The following is a 27,820-nucleotide window of genomic DNA, read 5'->3' as shown; positions in this document are numbered from 1 at the left end:
TATGAACAATAAAGTGGATTTATTTAAAAAGACTACAAAATTTGACACAGACACAAAAGGCCCACAGGATTTAAAATTATTAAATATAAAAATGATTGGCTATAAACAATGTAAAAATACATTCCCCAGCCCCCACACAGAACATAATTTAAGTATAGCAATTACAAAATCTTTGTACTGTATGTGCATTTTCCCTTTTAAAAGAACTGTTCTCCAAGGTCTACTTATGTAAATTTACCATAACCATTAATAGGAAACTATTTTACATTTGAGTTTGCCCTTTTCTGTAACAGTGGCTTTGGTTTCAAGTTCTCCTTGAAATTTTTATTGACCAAAGATCTTTTTACTCTTAACTCCTACCATAGTAGATGGAGGCTAATTAGTTGTGGGTCCTGTTTTTAAAAAAAATGGTGAAGAAAGGGTCTAGGATGACCTGAAATACCAGTGAAGGTAGTATCTTTCGGTGGCCAGCCAGGAGCTCCATTCTGCACCAATGAAATAAGTGAAGTGAAACCTTGGGACAAGGAGAGCTTAAGCTCTGCACGGGCTTGCTGAGGCCATTCCCTCAACCTCCCTTGAGTGGGGACCTGAGGGGGCCCAGATGGTCTGCTGCGAGTTCCAGGTGGGCAGAGATGATACTTGAGACAACGGGCCCTGCCCACCACAAGCTGGTTATCTTTGAACCCAAGTTAGACCTAAGCCAGTTCTCCTCCCTTATTTTTAGCACACCCTGACCACACAAATAAGCATCCTTGACTGGTTCCGTGATCTCCCGAGCAGGCAGTGGTGACGTTGCCACTAGCAACCAAACTGACACAAACATAAGGTTCTGTATCAGGAAGACAGCAGAGGTTGTGTTTGGGCATGTGTGTCTGAAACCCACCCATGACAGTGGCAGATGAGAAATTCAAGAAGGATGGGGTCATTAACCTCTCACTGGAAACACAAGTCCACTCTGGAGTCTTGAGTGAAAACTCTTAACAGGAGGACAAGAAAGGTCTAGCCTGTGAAGCACTTGGTTAGAAAGGTCCCATTATAAAAAGACCTCCTTTAAGAACGGTCTCATTCAAAGTGCCCTGGCTGGCTCTAAGATAGCCTGCCAGCAACAAACAATTCTTGAGATTAGTACAGCTGGTTATGAAGTTCTCCTGAGGGTGGTCTGGCACTCTCTTCCACCATCAACAGTACTGAACTGGGCAGGAGTCTCTGGGCACTCCCTTTCTTAAGGTCTCCTCTGAACAGAAACTTGGGCAATGCCCGTATAAGAACAAGAACCCTGAAGATCCTGCTGTGAATCTATGCAATTTAACAGGCCCGGGAATCTGGAGAAGCTGCCATCAAGGCAGCCAGAGCTGCAGGCCCACCTCTGCCAGCTCGCAGTACCTGGGCCATCCTGATAAGGAGACAGAGCGGGGAAGCTCTCAAATCAAAAATCAAAGGCTGAGGGTTTTAAAATAAGATGGGCTCCAAAGAAAACACTGAAAAGAAGCTTAATTTCAGGAGAAATAATCATATGGCAAAAAGGAATGAACCATCTTCTATCTCACAGTATGAACTCATCTCTTCAGACACAAGTGGTGAACGCCTGCTTTTACAACGTTGTGCGAACGTGCAGTGCAGTTATCTTTGGTCCTTAAGTCAGGATAGCAGTTGCTTCCATTTTTCTGTGTGTACTTTTACATGGGGTTGCTGACATTGTTGCTTTTATAACATGTAAAATATCAGCATCTCCCATACATTTTCTATTAGGCTATAAAAGGTCTCATAATAGTTAATAATAATTATATCCTGAAATGTTACAGTATAATTTTAAGGCAGAGTGAGATGAGGTAAAAGCCTGGGTTTTACATGTGTAGGGAAAACACGTAGACTAACATTTAAAATAATGATCTCTTAAATATATTTGACATTAAACTGTATCTAGTCATCAAAAAGCAAAGTACACAGCTAAGCAAATTAAAAGTGAAACCGTTTATAAATGGATGAACTTCAACACGCTGTTTATACAGCTATAAAGCATAATTTGAAAGCAAACCCTAGTAACAGTGATGGAATAATTTATCATCAGTTGAGCTATGTGATTTAAAGAAACAGCTGCTCTTACCTCCAAACAAAAACAAAACTTCATCTGACACAAGTTTCAACTGTTACAAAAATTTTTTTTAAAAAAGCCCTCTGGCCTTATTTATGGTGACTGATACACAGTCCAATCAATACTGGTCAAACTGCCGTCCTGCCTTGCTCTCCAAAAACCAGCGGTTCAACAAGGACCCAGGATCTGCAGGAGCTGCTGCACCCCGCGGCGGCAACCTTGCGCACCGTCCCCTCGAGTCTCTAAGCATTCAGAGGTTCGGTGAGGCACTCTCTCCTCACGGCGGCCTCCCCTTTCATCGGCCGAGGCTCCTTACATTTCTCACGGAGCATACAGGAGAAGTCCAACATGTACGCAAGACTTGCCAGAACCCCAAACACCTGAGGAGGACAGGGAGAGGTGACATGAGGAACTCTGGAGTGACTCACACTTCCCGCTCGACTCTGGACCCACATTATACAAACAAGTCAGTGTATCTGAGACGCATCATTCTCAACATCGTGCGTGTGTGCTCAGTTGTGTCCAACTCTTTGAGACCCCATGGACTGTAGCTCACCAGGCTCAGGCCTGGGATTTCCCAGGCAAGGATACTGGAGCAGATTGCCACTCCCTTCTCCAGGGGATCTTCCTGACCCAGGGATCGAACCCTCTCGAGTTTCCTGCATTGCAGGCACGTTCTTTACCACTAGAGCCACCTGGGAAGCCCCGTTCTTAACATTAGTCTAAGTTAAAAAAAATTTAAGGTCAGGTCATCAAAAAATGCAGTTAAAAATTTTTTCAGAATAATGCCCATTAGTCAAAGTCTCCAGAATATTAATGTCCTGTCATGTGTGTGTGCGCGTGTGTTCAGTGCCAATCTATGATGATAAGGTTAATAGATGGAAACCAAGTCCTCTAACAGGATGCAAAACAAGACTGTCAGCAAGGGTTAGACTGGCACACAGAAGAAAGGAGCAGGGAGCCACGCCCAGGCAAAAATGACAAGTTATTCACAGTGAAGCGTTCTACAGTGAGACAGCCAATGACCTGAAAACTATTTCCAGTTCTCTGTCACACTGGAATGACACAATGCCACTACCTACTTCCTCTTCCTTAAGTCACTTCCTCATTGCACTTGACTAACATCTGAGCAAACATTCTGAGAATTCTGTCAAGAGACAGAAGAACAGTTCAAATTTAGCTTCATCACTAACAAGACCCTTAAGGACGGGGCCTAAAAGAGTGCTCTAGTGCTCTGCAGGAAGGGAAAATCGCTGGAGGGCGTGGCTGAAGTCCCTTGCGGTGCTAGGGCTCCAGCTCCACAGGTAACACCTGGCTGCCCTTTGCCGCAGGCTCTTGCCCTTCACCACCTCCCCAGCCCCGGCCCTCCACCCTGCCGCATTTCACGGGAAAGCAAACTGAACTTCCTCATTCACTAGAGCGTCTCCAACACATCCAGCCAAAATGTCACGATCAATTTCACCCCTCAAAAACCCAAGTCCCTTTTCCCCTCTGGAGTCTTTATTTGGCTTGATGGCGTCTGTCCCCTTATTTGGCAAATATATTCCATACTTCAAATGCCAGACCAGATGTCACCTTGTCTGTGACGACTGCCTCAGAGAGCTCTGGTCTATACAGGACCCCCTCTGCATATCACCCAATGATCTTCTAGCTTTTTTGCTCATATCAAAATTTTTTTTTAATCTATATAATTTTCATACTTAGTTGTAAAAGGTAATTTTAAGCATATTATAAATACTGAGCTTTTAAACCACCACTCTTAAACATATTCAATGAGACTGAATACTGTTAACATTCTAACACATCACCTAATTAAAACACACAAATAAGCTTTTAAATATCTGGGAATTTTAAGATATGCTCCCTCCCACCCTCCATGAACTCAACATCTCCTAAACTTTATTTCACTTTTCACTTCCTCCTTCACCTTATCATACTCTTCTGCAACAAAAATGACTATAAACTGAAATTAAAGACTTTCTCTTCAGCTGTTACATGTATAATCCATGACTACATACTTTATTGCTAGTATGCATCAAGGTTCAGCATTAATTTTATTTCCATTTTGTTTTTACATGTTTAAGTACTAAGATGTTGTGTTCATGTAAGTAGGTAGATATTACAGGCAACCAGTTCTCTGAATGCCTTTTGAGTTGTCCTAAGCAGTTTGAATGACCTATATGCTGATGTTTCCATTAATTACAACCTCAGTTTTGTTATGAACAAAGCAGAAATTGGGAACCGGCTGACTAGCGAGATAATTTTGTTCATGTTCACAGCACTGGCCCCGATTAAATCCACGATCCTTGATATGTATTCTGAAATTCAGTAAGCTACAAAAGTTTCATGATTTACTTGCCTCAAAACTGACACAAGATAAAACTATTTAGTCTTTCCCCATCTCCTTTACGGTGACTATTCAGAAATATGACTGTTAGATAAGGGGCTGCTCAGACTGTGCAAAGGTGTGTGACACACTAATGCGTGCAGTCACTGCCTCTCTGAAATCCAGAGTGTTCTGAATTCGAAAAAACGTTTACTTATCTATCTCTTACACTGGACTGAACTCTGGGGTCATACCTCTTATTCCCTACACTTAAAACAGCACTTGATACGTATAAGTGTGTTTTGTTGAACTGAAAAGGGGATATTTTAAGATAATCAGTCAATCCTACCACTTCTATTAGCAATCATGTTCATAGGCAGAGTAAGTGGATTTTTGTTAACAGAACTCCAATTCTAAAGACAGGTTCTAGGTTTTTAAGGCTACCATATTTATTTGCTTTTAGGTCCTCTATTGAAAATTACACTCAAAAATAAGTTAACTACTCTCCCTTATTGGATAACCTGTTAAGTACTTTCCAAATCCTGTATTTTTAAGCAAACAAAAACAAGCAAAGATAAAGGGTACTTACAATTGCAGCAATCTCAGCTATGGTATTGTCATGTGTCAAAGCAAAAATGATGGATGCCACAAAGAATACCACTCCTGTACCCAGAGTAATAAAAAAGTCCTACACACGAATGAAACACAGAGGGAATATAGACAGCATGGTTAGGCTGGTTGAAAACAAGTGTGTTTTACTTTTTAACTTTTAAAATTTTCTTTACTCAGACTTACATATTTCAACTAACTTTTCAATAAGCTTGGTATTTCATAAATACCCTGTAAAGGAACACCCTATGAATATGCACAGGCTATATTCAGAATACAGCAGAAGATAATCTTTTAATAAACAGTTCTCCATTATCACCTATATGTGGAATCTAAGAACTAAAATCAATGTATATAACTTTGAAACAGACCCACAGATGCAGAGAAACCAGTGCTGACCAGTGAGGAAAGGGGCGGGTGTACCAACTATCTTGTTTAAAATAAGCAACAAGATGTAAGTACTGTACAGCACAGGAAGATCTAGCCATTATTTTGTAACTGACTTTAAATGGAGTATAATCTATGAAAATATTGAATTGCTGGGTTTTACATCTGAAAGGAATATAAACTCAACTATATACTATTATTTATAAGATGAAACACACATGCATGTATGTTTACCTTTTTCTTTAGGACATAAAGATCAAAGCCGTAAGGTTAAATACCATATTACTTCCAGCAAAAAAAAAAAAAAAAGCATTTTCCTTTCCTTTCCAGGTAACCCATGCTAGGATGGCATCTCTGAGTCCTTTGTTGCTTTTAAAGTACTTTGGACAAGAGACTGAAAAGGACTGCCCATCATTAACTCAATAAAATTACGCCAATAGTCTGTTTTTTAGCCACTTGAGCTTTGTTGGATAGCCTGTTGTTTTCAACTGACCACCAGGTCATCTAGCACAAGCTTGTATTAAGAGGATGAGATTATCTGCCATGTAAGAGCACCTAGAGCTCATCAAAATGCAGCTCACAGCCCTGGAATAGCTTCCTGATTTCCAAGAGCTCTCTCGGGCATTACCTCGTGAGGCTTGCTCTCAGAAGCCGATGGCAAACATTGCTTGACACACAGATTTGATTCAGAGCAGAAACTGGAAACATGACAGTCACACCAAAGGGTGTTAAGTCTGAGTGAGTTTTCTGAAATACATTCTCCACTGAACCTAGTATCAATAAAACTACCCAAAATAGAGTTCACTATTTTGTTTGTTCAACCTGTATAAAAAACTTGATTTAAATCGTTTTTCTGCAAGTTACTTTTCTCTTTTTTTTCTGTCCCTTTGAATTATTATTTCAAACCTGTTACTTATAAAACTATTAATATTTGGAGTACACTCGAAGTATTTAAACAAGACACTCATTTTGAGACAGAACTTAGTCTTCAGTAACATGGGTTCTAGAGCTGGACTACCTGCGTTCACACCCCAGTAACAGTCCTTCCTGGCGACATGACCGAGTTGGTTACCTATTGTCTGTGTGCTTTTGTTTCTTCATCTGCAAGATGAGCAGCAACAATACTGTATTCATAGGTGATTCTATAGGTTAGAGTTCTTTAATCCAAGAAAGCTGCTCAGACCGTGCCAGATACACAGTAAATGTTTCATGAACACTGGCTGTTGTTATTCTTGATGTAATGGGACAGAAAAGATTCTCTCTTCAAAAAGATTACTGGTTCCACCCTAGACACCACAACCACTATACACTCAAAAATGTTTTCTCAAAAAGAAAACCTCACACACAAAAAATTTAAGTATATTAGAAAGCAGACAGTAAGAGTAATTTTTAAATCAAAGAAACAGGACTTCCTCACAAAGTTAGGTTGAAAAGTAGAATATATATGATTACAAATAAATTTAAAACTTTCTATAAGACCCCAAAGAAATATTATAAGATATTTGACAAAAGCTATTTTGAGATGAAGTGACTAATTTTTTTTTCGTCAATATTTTAAAATCAGTATTTACTCATAACTTCTTAACTGCTGGAGTTTGATATAATAAGTGTTCTACATTTTGCTTATTTTGACCATAAAAAAGTAGAAAAATTATATTGTTTCTCATCCAAAAGATCGATGTCCTTATGCACAACTAACCATGTCTAGGGCTTCCTGGTGGTCCAGTGTTTAAGAATCCGCCTTGCAACGCAAGGGTGCACTCCCTGGTCTGGGAAGAGCCTGCCTGCCATGGGAGAGCGAAGCTGTGCGCCCTGGAGTCTGTGCTCCAGCAGAATCACCACACTGAGCCGCCCGAGTGCTGCAACTAGAGAGCAGCCCGTCTGTAACCACCAGAGGCGGCCGGCCTGCCGCAACAAAGGCCCAGTGCAGCCAAGAAGTAAACAGTATTTTAAAAACACTAAACGCTCCTAAAATACTTTCATGCAAAGTAATGCTAGTTGGCTGTTGGACAAGAAACGCATGAATGTGGTCATCAGAGGCTTTGTGGATTTAATTCAGACTTTACCTGATTTTCAAAGTTATTTTTTAACTGTTCATTATCAACTTTTTGTTGCTTCATTTTTCAACCTTAAAAGAATCATTATGTTATGTCCTTTTTTATTGATGTATGGCTGATTTATCCTTTTATGTTCATTTCACGTGTAACACCAAGTGATTCAATTCTGTTTTTTCAGAATATTCTATTATAGGCTTATGTTTTTTCAGATTATATTCCATTAGCAGTTACTATAAGATACTGAGTATGTTCCCCGTGCTACGCAGGAAATCCTATTGCTCCTCTGTGTTATGTATATAGTTTCTTAATCCTACACCCCTAATCTGTCCCTCCTCTCTCCCCTCTCCTCTTTGGCAACCACAAGCTTGCTTTCTGTATCTGTAAGTCTGTTTCTATATATATATATTCTTTTGTTGTTATTTTTAAGAATCCACATATAAGTGATATCATATAGTATTTGTCTTTCTCTGACATAGTATACTATTCTCTAGGTCCAGTAACATGTTACTGCAAATGGCAATATTGCATGCTAAAAAGAATTATTTTAAAAGACAGTATCCAGTCAAAATGGTGGAATAGAAGGACGTGGAACTTGCTTCCTCCCACAAATACATGAAAATGGAACAATTCTCACAGAACACCTACTGAACACCAGCAGAAGACCTCAAACCCCTGAACGGACAGGAATGATCTCCAAATGACAGGCAGGATGAAAGGGTGGGGGAAAGGCAGCATGAAAGGACCTGTAACCCTGGGAGGAGCTGGAAAAAGGAAAGGTTCCCACACTGTGGGAAGCCGCCTCACTGGCCAGGAGATGAGCCAAGACAGACAAGGAGCTGCAGGAGAGCGCACAACCGGTCAGGTGCTGGAACAGAGACAAACTGCACACGTGGTGCAGGCCACCACCCTGCGCGCCCCAGCCTGAGACAAACATCTCGTACAGGCGGAGGCCAGGTGCTGAGACTCAGGAGTTTAGAGGGCAGGCCCGCAGAGCTGCATGGGGACGACCCAAAGGGGCTGGCGTGTGCTCTGGCCACAACTTCAGGGCTCCTGCCTTGGCAGGTGCCTGGGAGCCAACGCCAGCAGGCTGCCCATGCACGGAGGCGGGGCTGAAACCCCAGCTGGACCCAGGGGCCGTGAGGCTTAGGAGCAGGACTGCGGTCTCTCCCCACAGCTCCGGGAACCGCCGGCGTCCATCTCTGCTGGCAGCCGTGTAGACTCAGCACCCACAGAACATCGTGCAGACCACGGGTCCTCCTGTGGCTGGAACAGATGCAGCCTGACCAGCTGGGGCCTCCTGGACACGTGCACGCAGGGCCTGTGCCGGGCCAGTGTCTGAGCACCTCCAGAGCCCCACAGCAGGTCCAGGGGCACCACTCCTGGGGTCCTGGAGCCTGACTTCAGTGGAGCTGTGCTGGTGGCCTTGTGAACACCAGGCCAGAAGGACCCCGGCGCCAACTGATGGCAGTCCCGAGGCTGAGATGGGGCGAGGGCAGAGCTGACCATGGTACGTCTTAGCAGGTGTCAGGTGACCAGACTCACCTGAGAACCACTCTGAGGAAGACTCAGTGGGGACACTCCAATCCCCCCCCTACCTTGCACCACAACTCAGAAGCACATCTGGGAACTTCTGCTCCAACAGCTAGGGCACAAACCTCACCCCTGACAGGCCAATGACAACCAGAGAGCAAGGAGGCCCTGCCCAACGTCCACTGCAGGTGCTGCTCGCAAAGTTGGTCACACCTCCCAGCAAGAGAACAGAGAGCAGACACTGAGCAAAGCGGTGGCAGGCATCCACACTGAAAACAGCCCTTGCCCCCAAAAGACTAAACAGGGCTACACAGGGGTGCTCCCGCATAAAAACAGCCCTCCAAAACCACAGCAGAGAACTGCTCCTCCTAAATGCATACAGCAAGGGAAACGTAAGTAAAATGAGGGAGCAGAGGAACCACTCTCAATTAACAGACCAAGAGAATTCCCCTGCAAGAACAACAAAACAGACCTCTTCAGTCTAATACATGGCAAGTTCAAAAAGGAGATAATGAAAACAGTGAAGATATTAAGGACTATTGATAGAAATGCAGATTACTATGAAAAGGAACTAGAAACTAAAAAAGAAACCAAGAAAAATTAGTGAATTCATTTCTCGAGTAGTGGAATAAAAAATGCACAATTAAGTGACCTAGAAGACAGAATAATGGAAATCACCCAATGAGAACAGCGGACCAAAAGCCAAATGAAAAAAAAAAAAGCAATATGAGAGACCTATGGGATAATACAAAGTGTGCCAATCTGTGTACAATTGGAATTCAAAAAAGGGAAGAAAGAGAAAAGGGGACTGAAATGCATTTGAATAAATTATGGCTAAAAATGTCCCAAATCTAAAGAAGGAAACAGATATCCAGGTACAGGAAGCACAGAGAGTCCCAAACAAGGCAAACCTAAACAGACCCACACCAAGATGTATTTCTCTACAGAAACACTGCAGGCCAGAAGGGAAGGGCAAGATATATTCAAAGTCCTGAAAGGGAAAAATCTGCAACCTGAGGTACTCTATTGAAACAAAAAATTTCCCTAAAAACTAAAACAATACAGCAATACTAAACCCATCTGAAGGGAAATATTGAAAGGTTGTCTCTAAACATAAACGAATTTTAAGAATCTACAGGAAAGAAAATCGTAATCTGAAAATAAATCACTTAGGAAAGCTAGTATACAAATTAAAAAATCAATGTTTGTGAAATGGGAGGTTGGGACTGACACACACACTGTTGATACGATGCATAAAGCAGATAACCAACGAGCACCTACTGTATAGTATGCAGTGCTCCGTGGTGACCTGAACTGGAAGAAGATCCAAAAACTGCATACAGTGGACTCACTTTGCTATACAGTAGAAACGCTGTAGAGCAACTATGCTCCAACGAAAATGCAAACAAAAGCAGCATGGTTCTGGCACAGAAACAGACGGATATAGATCACTGAAACGGAGTAGGGAGACCAGAAGTAAACCCTGACCCTGGTGGCAGGAATACAAATAGGCGTGGCCACAAAGTATGGAGATTCCTCGAAATCTACAAATAGAGTCGCCGTAAGATCCTGCAATCCCACTCCTAGGCATAGACCCAGACAAAACTGTAATTTGAAAATACACATGTACCCCAGACTACACAGCATCACTATTGTTGCCAAGACATGGAAACAACCTAACACATCCATCAATAGATGAACAGACAAAGATGTGGTGTGTATGTGTGTGTATATATACACAATGAAATATTACTCCATAAAAAGAAGGAAATTACGCAATTTGCAGCAAAATCAATGGATGAATCTTACTAAGTCAAGTCAGTCAGAAAGAGAAGAACAAATACCATACCACTTATAGGTTGAATCTAAAACATGGCCACAAATGAACCTACCTATGCACCAGACTCACAGACACAGACAGATGGGTAGCTGCCCCGGGGGAGGAGGCGGGGAGGGATGGACTGGAGTGTGGGTTAGCAGAGGCAAACTGGTATATATAGGATGGATGAACAACAAGGTCCTACTGTATGGCACAGGGAACTATATCCAATATCCTGCGATAAACCATAGTGGAAAAGAATATGAAAAAGAACCTGCGTGTGTGTGTCTGTGTGTGTGTAACTGAATCATGTTGTTGTACAGCAGAAATTAACACTGTAAGTCAACTATACTTCAATAAAATTTTTAAAATGCAAAAAAAAGGTAATAGATTCTTATGGTACAAAAGGGTATGCAGAAAAAAGTAAACCTTAAGAATATCATCAATATAGGACCCAAAGCTTGCTTCTCATTAAAAAATAAAATCTTAACTGGTTTATATTTATCCTATTATCTTGTTTTTAATAGTTAAAACTTACTCTATCTCGTCTTTCATCTTTCTCCTCAAAACTGTGAATTTCATAAATCAACCCTGCTAGTTAACAATTCCTCATAAACCACTCTTGAAAACCCGAATGCCACTGAAGTAAACTGTTCAATTTTTTCTTCCTTAAATGCAGTAACTCTGTAAATTAGCTCACCTGTCATCTCAAATCCATACTAAACAAAAAACTGAGGGTCAGACTGAGTCTTTAGTCTCTTAATTTTGTGAATATAAAATTGCCCCTCTAATTTTATTAAAAGGGTTACTTCTAAATAATGAAATACTTTCTAAATTCACTTAGAGACACCTTTCCTTTCATAATAAGATCAAATCAAAACAGGTAGAATTACACGCTGCTTTGCTTAAAGGCTCCGAAACCTGTCACATTAGTTCATTACTCCATCTCTTACGCTCAGCACAACGCCTGACCTACAAAAGGCACAGTGCAGAACCCACACTCTGAAATGTGAGAAATCAAAGATGATAAGAACCCTAGTTTTTAAAAAACACCTCATGTGAATCAGATCAAACCGCCAATATCTGTAAATGACTGGCAGTGTCTGTCACTGTTTCACCCTCCCCCAACCATCCCACTTGACAGGGAAAACCAAGTAGACTGGAGGAAGACCTGAAACAACGGACAGTGCCTTTTCCTGTTAAGAGTTGTGGAAGTACCGCTGCTATGAATAACACAACTACACAAGATCCAAAAACATCTGCGTTCTTGTCACAGGGATTATGTTTTCTCGTGCTTACCGATGACTTGACTTTTGTGGGATCGACTCTGTCGTACACTGGCGTGCAGTACACAATCAGTATAAGGAGACTCAGCAGAAAGGCGCTGCAGCTGACAAATTCAAAAAAGTAGAGTCCTCCACACAGAGTACACTGCGATACAATTTCCTCACAGATGAAGGCCAAGAGAGACAGCACCTACAAAAGAAAACATTTAGCTTAACTGTTTTTCAGGGAAACCTACTGAATTCAGAGAATACCATCTGTTCACTCAAATAAATATTTGTCGAGTGAAGACTTGGCAAACAAGATTACTCAATGAACCCATCTATTTACACAGAACTCAGTCCAGATGCCATGAAGGGAATGTAAGTACACAGAAATTTAACTACTATGTGCTGAATGCCAGAACAGGAGGAATTCAGGAACTGTCTTAAGAGCACATGGAACAGGCCCTCAACCTGGGGCTCAGGAAAGGTTTCCTACAGGGAAGCTGAGACCAGAAGGGCTGCAGTCAGTTTGGGGGGTGGGGAGGTGAAGGTCCGGCAGAGCATAGGAGACCTGGAGCTGAGCGGGCATGCACCGCCCCACCCCAAGCGCACATAGAGGCCACGACCCCACTGCAGGGAGAGGGGGCTCGGTCAACACAGCTGCCTCGTCCAGGGAGAGGGGGCGCTGCAGCAAGAGACGGCGGCCAGACGCCAGGGAGCTAAGCGGAGCGACTCTCTAAGTGCCTCCATGGGCTTCCCTGGTGGTCCAGGGGGCAAGATTCTGCCCACCGACGCAGGAGCACAGGTTCGCTCCCTGGTTCGGGAAGACTCCACCTGCCGCGGAGTGACTCAGCCCATGTGCCACAACTACTGAAGCGCCTGGAGCCCGCACACTGCAACGAGAAGCCACCGCGATGAGAAGTGATGCCCCCGCAGCCAGAGAGCAGCCCCCGCTCCATAACGAGAGCGAGCCACGCCCAGCGGGGAACACCCACGCAGTCACAACCAAGTGTACCCATAAACAAGCGCCTCCTCTTTCCAGTGTAAGGAGTCTGAACCTTAAGGGGTTTTAAAGCAAAGGTGACATGACCAGGCTTATGTTTTAGTGGTTCTTTGTAGCTACAAGGTAGCGAAGGAATGGGGGAAAGGGCAAAACTGGGGTAGCCGTCCAGTCGGGAAGCTGATGCCAGAAATGAAGGGGGAGAGTGAACAGGGTCATTGTAATGGACGAGAGTCAAACCCCTGATGATGGAGGAGAAGCCCTCAGCTGACAGGATGAATACAGACAGAAGAGGAACAAGGTGACACGTGTGTGCTTAAACACTTGAACACCAAAAGGCCCATTTATTCACTCACCAGTCTTTCCAAGTGGGCCTTTTCTTTGGGAGTGCGCCTGACTGGAATTCCCCTTCCTGCTGCATTAATCACCTCCATCATTTATGACTGCCCCTTCCAGACTGAGGTTATTTCAAGCGGAACCAGCTCTGGGACACTCGAGAAGTAGCATGCTGACTCTTTCTAGAATCAGACTAGTTTTACTAGCCTTTCACAATTGCCGCGCTCTTAATTCCACAGCCAGTTTTTATTAACTTATTTTTTGGTCTTTCTAAAGCATCCCATTTGTTTTCATAGAAACAATTCCTTTTCACATTCAATTTCAGTCTTGCAGTATTTAACTGGCCACAAAAAACACTTTAATGCATTTGCAGTGAATGGAGAACAGTGATCTGGCTAATTCGACAGCTCAGTGAAATGCAGGTGGTTTAACAGCGCCCACTGTTGTGTGATGAGAGACTGACGCCTCACTGCAGAAAGAGTCTGTCTGCTTTGTAAGAGGCAAGAGTGTAGGGAAGAGGATAAGTTCATCTTAAACATGCTGTAAATGAGAGGTCTGTGAGGAGTTAGGTGCTGCCTGAGGCAAAAGGATATATGGGTCTGGAGCTCGGGGGGCACATCTGAGGTGGAGCCCAACATGTGGGAGATCACCCAGAGTTAAGAACGCTGGCCCCCGGCAGAAGTGTGATGAACCCCAAGACTGGAGGGATCAACAGAGGGGGCTGCTGGTGGCGGTGATTCAGTTGCTAAGTCGTGCCGACTCTTGGGACCCCATGGACTGTAGCCTACCAGGCTCCTCAGTCCATGGCATTCTCCAGGCAAGAGTACTGGAGTGGGTTGCCATTGCCTTCATCAGGGGATCTTCTTGATCCAAGGATTGAACCTGCGTCTCCTCCATTGCAGGCAGATTCTTCACAGCTTGAGTGACCAGGGAAGCCCCAAAGAGAGGAGGAGATACAAGCATAGGACATTTAGGAGCAGCAGTCCAAAGGGTAGCAAATCAAGAAAAAGGATTTCTATGCAGAGCAAGTTATCAGAAGTGCTGACTGTGGACTTCCCTGGTGGTCTAGTGGTCGAGACTCCGTGCTTCCAATGTTTGATCCCTGAGGTCAGGGGACTGAGATCCCAGGCGTGCCGTGTGGCACAGCCAAACACAAGAACCACCACCAGAGTGCTGAATGCTACTCAGAGGTCAGGTGAGAACGACACTGAAACGCTACGAGACTGAGTTACAGGGCTGCTGCTGACACCAACAGGGCCACCCCGGTGTGCTCGGTGAGGGCAGCTCACTCTCCGGCACTGTCCCCGGCAGTGAGGGGGTGAGGCCGGCAACAGACAGCCCAGTCACCAGGCACAGCTTCACGTGGCCAGATGGAGGGTCATGGTGGATGAGTTCAAAGGGAAAGGCATTTCAAGACAGAGAAATGAGCATGTTTAAATGCTTAGGAACCTATGAGATATATAAATAGAAAGAAAAGAGGATCTCTAAAAGCAGGATTCAGGGCTCAAGGTGTGGGCCTAACACTGCTCTAGAAATAGGAAGAGGGAGCAGAGATTCACTTGGGCAGTCTGTGTGGGTTTTGTGGAAGCTGAGGGAATTTCCTTCTGAGCATTAAAACCTGATGGCTAATGAAATGACTGATGACTCAAGTCAAAGCCTACTGGGAAACGTCATCTTACTCAATTCAGGCCAGCAGGTGCAACCAGATACATGAACAGCAATAAGATGGCTACCAGAATCAACAGTGAAACTTCAGAATAGCTTTATCCTGCAAAACATTTTCATCAAAGCAGAGGTCTGCAGCACAGCCTTTCTGGAAAAAGGCTTAGCCATTTCTTTAAAAACGAAGCAGGAACTGCCATATGACCCAGAAACTGCATTGCTACAATCTGCTCATTTATTGGTCCAGAAAATGAAGATGTACATTCCTGCAAAAACTGATACGTGAATGTTCTCAACATTTTGTTCATCAGAGTCCCAAACTCTGAACACTCCAGATGTCCTTCAATGGTTAAGCAAACTGTGGTATCCATACCATGGAATACTACTATGAACAATAAAAAGGAAGAAACTTGATATATGCAACAATCTGATGAATCCCCAGAGAATTCTATAAAGTGAAAACAATCCCATCTCAAAAGGTTACATACCGCATGACTGCATTCACAGAACACAACTTTGAGAGATGGAGAACTAATGGGTGGTGGCAAGGACGTGAGGGAGCTACATGGTAATGGAGCAGTTCAGGTTCTTGGCTGCGGTGGTGACTAGGAAGCTACACTGGATACAACAGCGCAGAGGAACAGGAACACACACTTGTGTGAATGCAAAGGACCTCCCTTCAGGTGTTTTTTTGCAAGTTCCTGTGATACTATGATTTTTTTAAACAAGTTTAGAAACAAATCTAAATTAGCATGGAAGCCTCTAAGGGATTTCCCCCTTCCTGCTGGCCATACAAAATTCACACGCGCCCACAACTGAAAAGAACGGGCATAAGGATGACAACAGATCCTAATTTTGCTGTGATTTCCTGTGAGTTAATGAGGCATAAAACAGTCCAGAAGATCCCAAACAACTTCCTCATATCAGACAGATGTTAGGTGAGGCGTTCCCAGTCACGGCACCACAGACAAAGCGGCACACCAAGACAAGTCCCAGAAAGGCACTGTGTAGAGGACCTTCCTCTCCTGTGATTACAGGAAGGGTTTTTAATGTCTAGAGTGTAATAAGTGTCAAATGCCTAAACTCCATTTCTTTTGTTCTCTACTATGTTAAATCTTACCTGAATGTTAGGAGTTTCTCTACAAGAAATCTTCAGGCTATATCTAAGTTGTATGAAATTAACCGTGAGAAGATATGAGCCTAGAACTCACTGAGATGTGAAAACAGTAGCTCTTGAACCATTCTTATTACAAGAATGAGATTATCGGGAACACTCATCAGTGTCCCTAAGACAATAAAATCTTATCTACAGTAGATACAGACCACTTATCTACTCTCCCGAAGAAAAGGGCAGGAACCAGCTTGGCCAGAACCCATCAGAGACAAGTCATGACAAGCCCTCTTCCAAACTCCTCAAAGGAGGCGTTCTTACCGACCTTAAACCTTAGGGCTCTATCAGGAGCGAGGTTCAGCATGGACATCCTGAGAGAAGGAAGGGGTACTATGTCAAGCTTGGATATCTACTAGTTCCTATTCCCAGTTAAAGGCCAAGAAATTAGCACTATAAGTTATATTCAATATGAAAATTCCTGACTCCCCATCTCTGTTAATACTAAGCTTCCTTTAAAATCTCCCACAGCTCCACGTGCTTCCCTGGTGGTTTAGTAGTCAAGAATCTGCCTGCAATGAAGGAGATGTTGGTTCAATCCCTGGGTCAGGAAGATCCCCTGGAGGAGGGCATGGCAACCCACACCAGTATTCTTGCCTGGAGAATCCCATGGACAGTGGAATCTGACGGGCTACAGTCCATGGGGTCACAGAGTCAGACATGACTGAGCGACTAAACAGCAAGAGCAACAGCAGCTCTATACGGCCTCTAACAAAAGACAAAGGGAACATTTCACACTCTACACAAATGTTGTATCATTACGCTGTACACACAAAACTAACAAGTCAATTATATCTCAATTAAAAAAAAATTTTTTAAAGTGTGTTGAGTATTATGTATCCAACATTGTAGTATGTGTAGGAACATGTAATAACGGAGCAATAAAACGTATGTATGGACTTCCCTGAGGATGTTGGCAATTTGATCTCTGGTGCCTCTGCCTTTTCTAAAACCTGCTTGAACATTTGGGAGTTCACGGTTCACATATTGCTGAAGCCTGGCTTGGAGAATTTTGAGCATGACTTTACTCGCGTGTGAGATGAGTGCAATTGTGCGGTAGTTTGAGCATTCTTTGGCATTGCCTTTCTTTGAGACTGGAATGAAGACTGACCTTTTCCAGTCCTGTGGCCACTGCTGAGTTTTCCAAATTTGCTGGCATATTGAGTGCAGCACTTTCACAGCATCATCTTTCAAGATTTGAAATAGCTCAACTGGAATTCCATCACCTCCACTAGCTTTGTTTGTAGTGATGCTTTCTAAGGCCCACTTGACTTCACATTCCAAGATGTCTGGCTCTAGGTCAGTGATCACGTTATCGTGACTATCTTGGTTGTGAAGATCTTTTTTGTACAGTTCTTCTGTGTATTCTTGCCACCTCTTCTTAGTATCTTCTGCTTCTGTTAGGTCCATACCATTTCTGTCTTTTATCAAGCCCATCTTTGCATGAAATGTTCCCTTGGAATCTCTAATTTTCTTGAAGAGATCTCTTGTTTTTCCTATTCTGTTGTTTTCCTCTATTTCTTTGCATTGATCACTGAGGAAGGCTTTCTTATCTCTCCTTGCTATTCTCTGGAACTCTGCACTCAGATGCTTATATCTTTCCTTTTCTCCTTTGCTTTTCGCTTCTCTTCTTTTCACAGATATTTGTAAGGCCTCCTCAGACAGCAATTTTGCTTTTTTGCATTTCTTTTCCATGGGGATGGTCATGGTCCCTGTCTCCTGTACAATGTCACGAACCTCTGTCCAGAGTTCATCAGGCACTCTATCTATCAGATCTAGTCCCGTAAATCTATTTCTCACTTCCACTCTACAATCATAAGGGATTTGATTTAGGTCATATCTGAATGGTCTAATGGTTTTCCCTATTTTCTTCAATTTAAGTCTGAATTTGGCAATAAGGAGTTCATGATCTGAGCCACAGTCAGTTCCTGGTCTTGTTTTTGCTAACTGTATACAGCTTCTCCATCTTTGGCTGCAAAGAATATAATCAATCTGATTTCGGTGTTGACCATCGGGTGATGTCCATGTGTAGTCTTCTCTTGTGTTGTTGGAAGAGGGTGTTTGCTATGACCAGTGCATTCTCTTGACAAAACTCTATTAGCCTGGAGAAAGCAAGAGAGTTCCAGAAAAACATCTATTTCTGCTTCACTGACTATGCCAAAGCCTTTGACTGTGTGGATCACAATAAACTGTGGAAAATTCTGAAAGAGATGGGAATACCAGACCACCTGACCTGCCTCTTGAAAAACCTGTATGCAGGTCAGGAAGCAACAGTCAGAACTGGACATGGAACAACAGACTGGTTCCAAATAGGAAAAGGAGTACGTCAAGGCTGTATACTGTCACCCTGCTTATTTAATCTATATGCAGAGTACATCATGAGGAACGCTGGGCTGGAAGAAGCACAAGCTGGAATCAAGATTGCTGGGAGAAATATCAATAACCTCAGATATGCAGATGACACCACCCTTATGGCAGAAAGTGAAGAGGAACTCAAAAGCCTCTTGATGAAAATGAAAGAGGAGAGTGAAAAGGTTGGCTTGAAAGTGAAAGAGGAGAGTGAAAAGGCTGGCTTGAAGCTCAACATTCAGAAAACAAAGATCATGGCATCTGGTCCCATCACTTCATGGGAAATAGATGGAAAAAAGGTGGAGACAGTGTCAGACTTTATTTTTTTGGGCTCCAAAATCACTGCAGATGCTGACTGCAGCCATGAAATTAAAAGATGCTTACTCCTTGGAAGGAAAGTTATGACCAACCTAGATAGTATATTAAAAAGCAGAGACATTACTTTGCCAACCAAGGTCCGTCTAGTCAAGGCTATGGTTTTTCCCGTGGTCATGTATGGATGTGAGAGTTGGACTGTGAAGAAGGCTGATCGCCGAAGAATTGATGCTTTTGAACTGTGGTGCTGGAGAAGAATCTTGAGAGTCCCTTGGACTGCAAGGAGATCCAACCATTCCATTCTAAAGGAGATCAATCCTGGGTGTTCATTGGAAGGACTGATGCTAAAGCTGAAACTCCAATACTTTGGCCACCTCATGCTACGAATTGACTCACTGGAAAAGACTCTGATGCTGGGAAAGGTTGGGGACGGGAGGAGAAGGGGATGACAGAGAATGAGATGGCTGGATGGCATCACCGACTCGATGGACATGAGTTTGCGTGAACTCCGGGAGTTGGTGATGGACAGGGAGGCCTGGCGTGCTGTGATTCATGGGGTCGCAGAGAGTCGGACACGACTGAGCAACTGAACTGAACTGAACTGAACTGATGGACTTCCCTTGTGGCTCAGCTGGTAAACAGTCCGCCTGCAATGTGGGAGACCTGGGTCAGGAAGATCCCCTAGAGAAGGGAAAGGCTACCCACTCCAGTATTCTGGCCTGGAGGATTCCAAGAACTGTATATAGTCCATGGGGCTGCAAAGAGTCAGACACGACTGAGCAACTTTCACTATTAAAACCTATGTTTAAGGAAAAAAAAAAACACAATAATTTTGTATCTCATACTTGAGCATTTGGTATAAATTCGGGAAAATGTTCAGATCCACCTGGATTAATAGCAGCCACAGAAGCATGTGTGAAAAGCAAGACCCGGGATCAGGACAGGCAGAGGGCACTCTGGGTGCGGCACAGAGGAACAGAATCACACCAGCAAGGATGTGCAGGGCAGCCCAGAGGGCAAGCAGGCAACCGGCCTGACTGATGGCGAGCCATGAGGAAAATGGTTAAGGAGTGGAGCATGGCCATGTGACGATCCTGCCAGAGAGGATGGACTTTCAGAGGCAGGAACTGCCTGTCTGGTTTTGCTGGGTTAGCAGACAGGAGGGGTGGGCGACTGGGAGAGGCTGGAGGACATCACAGTCCAAGCGGAGGAGAGACCAGGGCAACTGGCACCCGGAGAGCAAGGCACGGGGGCTGGGCAGTCCTCAGTCCTTAAACAGCAAGTAAACACACTCCAAACTGCTAATCTAACAGTGAGGTAGCAGAGTGTACTGTTGAGGCCTACAGTGTGACTTATTTTAATCTCATATATATATAATGTATGTATTTATGTTTGTTTGTAAGCAGACCCTTTTTTGTATTAAAGAAGAAAAGTGAAAGTTAAGGGAAGAACTTCAAGAAATGTGTGGTCCCTGGCATTAAACACCTAAGTGGTTGAAGACAGGAAGAGAGGGAAGGTCACAGAATCAGGTAAGGATGTAAGGTGAACGCAGCCCCTGAGTTCAGAGGCTCAGTGACGACTTTCTGGTAACAGGTTTGCTCTCAACAGCATGAAAGCATCGTACCAAATACTGCTCACTGAATATCAGGCTAAGCACCTAACACGGTACATGTGCCCAGTATGGCTCCTTCTAATGATACAAAATTGTACCCAAACGTAATTAAGGGCATTATCACTCTACGAAGAGCTGGCAGGGCCCTTGGGGAACACGGTCTCCCACCCTTCTGTTTACAGCCAAGGGACTTAAATCTTGGACAGACTAACTCCCAAGTCAGCCACATACTCCTGACTCCCACGCAGTACTCATCTCCCCCATAAAGCACTGTTCATTAAGTTCATCTTACAACTGGGTGTGTCTGTGTATGATTTCCCTGTCACCAGGGTTTCTGAAGTTACAACCAGAGTTCTGTGTGTTTCCCTTTTGGCGGTTAAGTCATACATTGAAACCACCGTGCTAGAGTCAACACATCTGGGAAGTCTTAGTGACTAAAGGTGCACTTACCGTTCTGGTGACTTCAACGTTCAGACAATGACTCCTCAGCGTCTCCATTTCAGTCTCACTACCCTTTCTGAAACTTCAGTCTTCCCTAAAATTAGCAGTCACCACACTAAATACTAATTCTCCATCACTGAACAGTCTACTGCCAAAAAATTTCTCATAAAAGAACTTTTTAATGTTTGCATTAATCGTAAGGCTCCATCTACACAATTCTATTAGTCTGTGAATTACTAAACTCACTTTAAAAACCTTGAAGTGAAATGTAAGGTTCAAGTAAACAAATATGTCAGCCTGTAGTCAGGCTAAGCCTCCCATGCTTTCAGCAAACATTTACTCACAAAGGTTCAAAGATACAATTTGCTGACATTATGGATCTTCTTCAAGGTAAAAACAGAACACTGCAATTTAGTATGTATCAATTTTACATTTAAGTCATGAAAAGAGCACCAATGTAAGATAAATGGCTTCTAAGTGATTTGTTTCTTGGCACTTACAAAATAACACTATTCACAATTTAATACATTTAAATCACTGGTGAATTCTCAATCAAACTGCTTGCCTGAAGAGTGATTGTAATCACACTTGTTTGCAGCCTTCAGGACATTCAGCTGGCACTATAAACACAATGCTTGTTTGTGGCAGACGAGATCACACATACTTAGATCACTACACCAGTTTACTAGCAAGGAATTTGGCTGCCACATAGGTTGATTCTCCCCGAAAGACTGAAGGAAAAAAAAAAAAAACCTGCCTCAAAAAATAACAGTAACAACAAAAACCTCACAAAGTACGCTCCTAAGGACTAACCTAGGGACAGGATAATCTACTAAAGTGACTGCATGGCCTGAGAACGGCAGCGACGCCTCATGGCACCTTCTCAGCTGAGTCTCCATGTCCTCTTCAGCTCTGCAAGGGTGGATGGACAAGCCTGTGACAAACTGAGGTCACGTGTGAACGGCAGATACAGCCCTCTAGCTCCCAGAGTATGCAACTCAAGAGCCAGTCATGCCATCTTCGCTCTAGCCTCCCCTTCTGTTTGCAGGTGCCACTCTCTACCCCCGGGAGTTCAGATCTTACTGGAACGCACACCCTGCAGAGCCTCAGAGACTGTAAAAACCTGAAGACTGCAAAGCACCTCAGAGGAGACCCAATTCCACCTCCTAGGACTCCATGAATCTCCTAAGTACACAGTGTCTGGTTTGTTAAATTTCAAAGTAAGACACTTCTCTTTTGAGGTTTTTGAGAATCTGGTATGATTCATGGGTCTAGAATAATGAACACAGAAATGCACTGTACTTTGAATAAAATGTCTCGGGCTTGCAGGTCCCTTGTTAAAGTACCTCCTCTTTTGATTATGGGTGTCTCCACTCCAGCTGTTCTTTATTGGAGCTCACCAACTCTTTTTAATTAAAAAAATAATTTATCTAAAGAAAACAACCTAAAGGCAGAGTGTGAGTTACGGCAAAGACGACTCTGTCTGTTGCCCCCGGCTGGATGAGTTTTCATTTATGCCACATAAAACTTTCTTGGGACTTTCTGGGTAAATCTTCTATTGTTGTGAAGAGGTAAAAAATTAAAACAGACAAAGTAGGAGCAAAAAGACAACCATCAGAATGAAAGGCAATATTGAAGAAATATTTTTCTAAATCTATGTTAAAGAAAATTTAATATTATAAGTTCCCTGTAAATAAGGGGATTCTTTGGCAGTCCAGGGATTAGAACTCTGAGCTTTCACTGCTGAGACCAAGGGCTCAATCCCTAGTCGGGAAACTAAGATCCTGAAAGCCGCAAGGCAAGGCCAAAACAAAATGAAAAGGCTGGGACAGGTTCACCATAAACAGACAAATGGATTTCAAGAAGAGACATTAATTTTCATTCTTTTGCTCTTTTTTATGGATGATGGAGAACAAGCAGGAATAGTCTAACAATCCTCACAAGGCAAACTCATCCTCCCCCTTCTCTCCAAGTAAAAGTCTACCATCCAAATTATGGCTACATTCTATTCAGAATCTATGGAACTACAGTTTATTAAACTATAAATAAGGCAATCGGAAACTTTACTTTAGATTTGCCAGTTCTCACTGGAAAGAAGAAAGGGAACTGAAAAGAGATTTAATGGGCAACAGACCAATACTGACAACGTCTTTTGAATAGCAAGAATGCTTCAAATGAATATTAACTCTTTCCTGTTCCAAATTCTTCTTCTACTTATATAGAAACACTTTAGCTCTAAGGCAGAGAAACACAGCTGACATCTAAAAGTCATGCAAGAGCTGAGGGCAGGAAGAGCAGAAGGAAGCCCTTCTTGGGTAGGAGGACCCGCTGATGCAGAAGAACAATGGCAGGAGGGGCTGAGGACACGGCAGGAACAGAAAGGCTGCCAGCATGCAGGTACAGGGAGACAGCCCGACCCTCCAGGGCCACACTGTCACTTGCTTCCCAGTGACTTTCCAGTTATTCCCAGAAGTGATCATGTGGGGGCTAAAAAGCTATGTTAGTTTTTTGACTGCAATTTTTCTTTTCAATGAAAGTAGGTCATCTGAGTTCTAAGAATGTAAGTTCTGGTTATCTGACTTCTAAGAACTTAAGATCTTCCAAAGAAGACCAATTGGCTGTTTTCACTGGGGACGATTCAAAAACCAAACCAACCCACAAACATTGTAAACAGTCGGATTTTTCCCTCTTGCAGAAAATGTTACTCGTTGGTTAAAACAGAACAAAGGAGCTCAATGTGCATGTGATCTGAACGAAAATTTAAACCTCAAAGCTGGTTTCTTATTTTCACTAGTAGATTTAAGGTCCTTAACCAACACCTAAAGCAAACTGAAACTCAATGTCCCTGAAAGAGAATGCCCTCGCCCTGCCACCTTCACACAACTCGCACAAAAAGCTGTCCTCTTGACTCTGTATTTAGCACACACACTGCTCATTTAGAGATAATTCTTTCCAGTTAGTATTAAAACCTACAACTCACTGGACACATCTCTCTCTACACCTTGCGTGGTATCGGAACACTCTGTCCCACAAATTTAACTGTCCCGCTGGGTTCGCGCCAGGAAAACAGAACCAGAGAGAGATAAAAAAGCATTTTGTAGTCCAAACACGGACACTTTGGGAGACAATGATGGCTAACAGCAGGGAGAAGGCAATGGCAAGCCACTCCAGTACTATTGCCTAGAAAACCCCATGGATGGAGGAGCCTGGTAGGCTGCACTCCGTGGGGTCGCTAAGGGTCGGACACGACTGAGCGACTTCACTTTCACTTTTCACACATTGGAGAAGGAAATGGCAACCCATTCCAGTGTTCTTGCCTGGAGAATCCCAGGGACGGGGGAGCCTGGTGGGCTTCCGTCTATGGGGTCACAGAGAGTCGGACACGACTGAAGTGACTTAGCAGTAGCAGCAGCAGCAACAGCAGGGAGAAGAGCCAAAGGTCGCTACACAGAGGCAGAGAACGGGCAAGCTGCTGGCTTGGGTCTCCGACGCGTTTCCTGCGCCCGCCCAACACGCTGGGTGGTCCCAGAACTCCGGGGCAGGCGGGCGGGCGGGCGGCGGCCCTGGAGGAGGGACCCGGGAGGAGGGGGCGCCGGCCGACTGCCCGGCGGGGAGCCGCGCCTCCCCGGGCGGAGAGGGAAGGAACCGGGGATGTGGACACGGCCGCCTCTTGGCAGCAGGCGGAGCGCCGCTCGCCGCCTCCTCCCGGCCGCGGACTCACCAGCTCCAAGACTTTGAGTCGCCGGAACCCCGTGAGCCGGCTCAGGGTGAAGTAGGCGGCGAGGCCGCTCCGGGGGCCTCTGCCGGGGCCCGGGTGCGCCTCGGTGGTGGCTCTGTAGACCTCGCCGTTCTCCATCGCCCAGGGCCCGGGAACGCAAGGCCGTGGCTGGTGCCCCCGACTCCGACGACTGGGCGGGCTAGGCCGTCACTTCCTGGGCCTCCGCCCCACTTCCGGTGGACCCGGCCCCACTTCCGGCAGGCTCCGCCCCGGCCCCGCCCCCGCCCCCTGCCGCGAGGCCTTACCTCTCTTGTAAAGATCTTCGGAGAGACTCGGGGAACATGACCCGCAAGTGCAAACGTCCTGAGGACCGCAAACGTCCCAGCGCCCTCTGAAATGGCTGCTGTGGCCAGGTTGAGCAAGGGAGAAGAAGAGGTGAGGCTGGAGAGGCAGGCAGAAGCCAGACAATGTAGGGGCCTTGCAGAGCAAGGGAAAAAAATGATTTTCCTTTTCAATGTTACGGGTTATCTCAAAGGACTTTCAGGATTGCTCCCTCTTGCTTCTCTGAATTCCTTTCAGGCTTACATGTCAAAACTGCTGCTATAGTCCCATACGTTAATTTTGTATGAACTTAAACTCATCAAGGAAGGTAATCATAATTTAGCAACCAAAGCTAATCAATTTACATGCCAAGCACACGTACTTTCTCCACAACAATATAACGTAGGTACTGTCATTACATTAATTTTACAGATGAGAAAACTGAAGCTGGAACCCAGCCCTCCCAGGTACAAAAGCCCCCCGCCACGTTATTGATTTTAGAAAAGGGCTTTAGGTCTCCTAGGCCTTCCCTGAGTTCCAAAGAGCAGATTCAAGCAGTCACTAATGAAGGAAGTGAGGAATGCAGAAACAAAAGCAGTCAAGACAACAGCAGCTCAGGGATTAAACAGTCCTAGGCCTTCCTCCTTTCCTGGTTCCAAACAGGAAAAAGAGCGTATTGTCACCCTGCTTATTTAACTTATATGCAGAGTACATCATGAGGAACGCTGGGCTGGAAGAAGCACAAGCTGGAATCAAGATTGCTGGGAGAAATATCAATAACCTCAGATATGCAGATGACACCACCCTTACGGTAAAAAGTGAAGAGGAACTAAAAAGCCTCTTGATGAGGGGGGCCTTCAGGTAGGCGGCCCCGAGTGACTTTGGACGTCCACTCCTCCCAGGTGCGGTGAGTGCTTAATCTCCGGCCTTGCGGCTTAGTTTTTCTCTCGGTTTGGACTCGAGGCCTCAGTCGCAACCATGCTCCTCCAGATCATCGGTCAGGCCAAGAAGCATCCTAGCTTGATCCCCCTCTTCATATTTATTGGAGCAGGAGGGACTGGAGCAGCACTGTATGTCACGCGCCTGGCATTGTTCAATCCCGATGTCAGTTGGGACAGAAAGAATATAACCCAGAACCCTGGAACAAACTAGGTCCTAATGATCAGTACAAGTTCTACTCTGTGAACGTAGATTACAGCAAACTGAAGAAAGAAGGTCCAGACTTCTAAATGAAGTATTTCACTATAAAGCTGCTTAGAATGAAGGTATTCCAGAAGCCATCCACACAATTTTCCACTTAACGAGGACATATTTCCCCTCTAAATGCACGAAATCGTGCTGGTGTACTGTTGGGGTTTACACTGATGAATAAATAGTCTGAAACTTAAAAAAAAAAAAAAAAAGCCTCTTGATGAAAGTGAAAGAGTGAAAAGGTTGGCTTGAAGCTCAACATTCAGAAAATAAAGATCATGACATTACTTTGCCAACCAAGGTCCGTCTAGTCAAGGCTATGGTTTTTCCAGTGGTCATGTATGGATGTGAGAGTTGGACTGTGAAGAAAGCTGAGTGCCGAAGAATTGATGCTTTTGAACTGTGGTGCTGGAGAAGACTCTTCCGAGTCCCTTGGACTGCAAGGAGATCCAACGAGTCCATTCTAGAGGAGATCAATCCTGGGTGTTCATTGGAAGGACTGATGCTAAAACTAAACTCCAATACTGTGGCCACCTCATGCGACGAACTGATTCACTGGAAAAGACTCTGATGCTGGGAGGGATTGGGGGTGGGAGGAGACGGGGACGACAGAGAATGAGATGGCTGGATGGCATCACCAGCTCGATGGACATGAGTTTCAGTGAACTCTGGGAGTTGGTGATGGACAGGGAGGCCTGGCGTGCTGTGATTCATGGGGTCGCAAAGAGTCGGACACGACTGAGCGACTGAACTGAACTGAGTCCTTCCTCAGGCAAGGCCTGCCAGTAACAATCTCACCATGGATCTTGGAGGTGTTCTGCAGGAAGAACTAAAACCCCCCCGCAGGTGGAGGGTGGTGACTACAGGCTGACCACCAGCACAGACCCCAGACTGGCTGGAACCAGACAGCCGATGATGAAGATCTGAAATGCCACCCTGTTACCTCACCGCCAACCAATCAGAAGAAAGTTACGCCCTCTGCATTCTCACCCCAAATGCTGCCTTTAAAACCTTCTGATGAAAACCATTGGGAGTTCAGGTCTTCTGAGCACAAGCTGTCCATTCTCCCTGCTGGGTCCTGTGAGAAACGCTATCCTTTCCTTCTCTGCAACCCAGTGTCAAGTCCAGCTTTGCTGGACTGTAAGCAAGAGGACCCAAGGTCAGTTCAGAAACAAGGCCAAGAGGCTGAGTATCACATCCAAGGTCAAACACCCACGGGCAAGTGGAAGGTAGGCCCAGGCCATCCGACTCATAGCCTTGCTGCTGGCCACTAAGCCAGAAGCCCCAGCCTGCACCCCTTGAGGGACTAGAAACCCACGTGAAAGGGAGGAGATGCTGCTTCCACGTGGATCTTCTGTTCTCCAGAGCCCCAAACCTCCCTTTCTCCCATTCAAATGGAACAAAAAAAGTAGATCCTATGTTGGGAGTGAGGGGGTGGGGGTGGATAATCTTCAGTCAGCCAAACTATCCTCTGTCTTTGATTAAACACGTTCTTAATCTCTTGCCAAGGCCAAGCAGCCACCAATCCTAGCCAAATAACCCTAACCCTCTGTGTTTTCACAAGGGCTATAAGAATTCATTGCCTTGTTATTCTTCAAGTCACTATCATCCCAAACTAG

At 44.5% G+C, this 27,820-nt stretch overlaps 1 protein-coding gene and 1 pseudogene across 1 annotated transcript; one reads left to right on the top strand and one right to left on the bottom strand.

Moving 5' to 3' along the window:
- Positions 1–24,904, bottom strand: CMTM6 (CKLF like MARVEL transmembrane domain containing 6). Its single transcript, XM_055414745.2, has 4 exons — positions 24,693–24,904; positions 12,120–12,296; positions 5,008–5,106; positions 1–2,472 (listed from the first exon to the last, which is right to left on the bottom strand). Exons 1-4 carry the CDS (start codon positions 24,825–24,827, stop codon positions 2,335–2,337), a joined length of 549 nt encoding a protein of 182 aa, XP_055270720.1. The 5' UTR covers positions 24,828–24,904; the 3' UTR covers positions 1–2,334.
- A 955-nt stretch (positions 24,905–25,859) lies between these two features.
- On the top strand, positions 25,860–26,407 carry LOC148774068 (cytochrome c oxidase subunit FA4 pseudogene; annotated as a pseudogene).
- The last annotated feature ends 1,413 nt before the right edge of the window (positions 26,408–27,820 follow it).

The sequence above is a fragment of the Moschus berezovskii genome, chromosome 24 (assembly GCF_049115385.1).
Source record: "Moschus berezovskii isolate FMDL1 chromosome 24, NW_MosBer_1.0, whole genome shotgun sequence".
Classification (NCBI taxonomy): Eukaryota; Metazoa; Chordata; class Mammalia; order Artiodactyla; family Moschidae; genus Moschus; species Moschus berezovskii.
The sequence above is the reverse complement of the archived record's forward strand: the minus strand, read 5'-3'. Positions and strand labels throughout refer to the sequence as shown.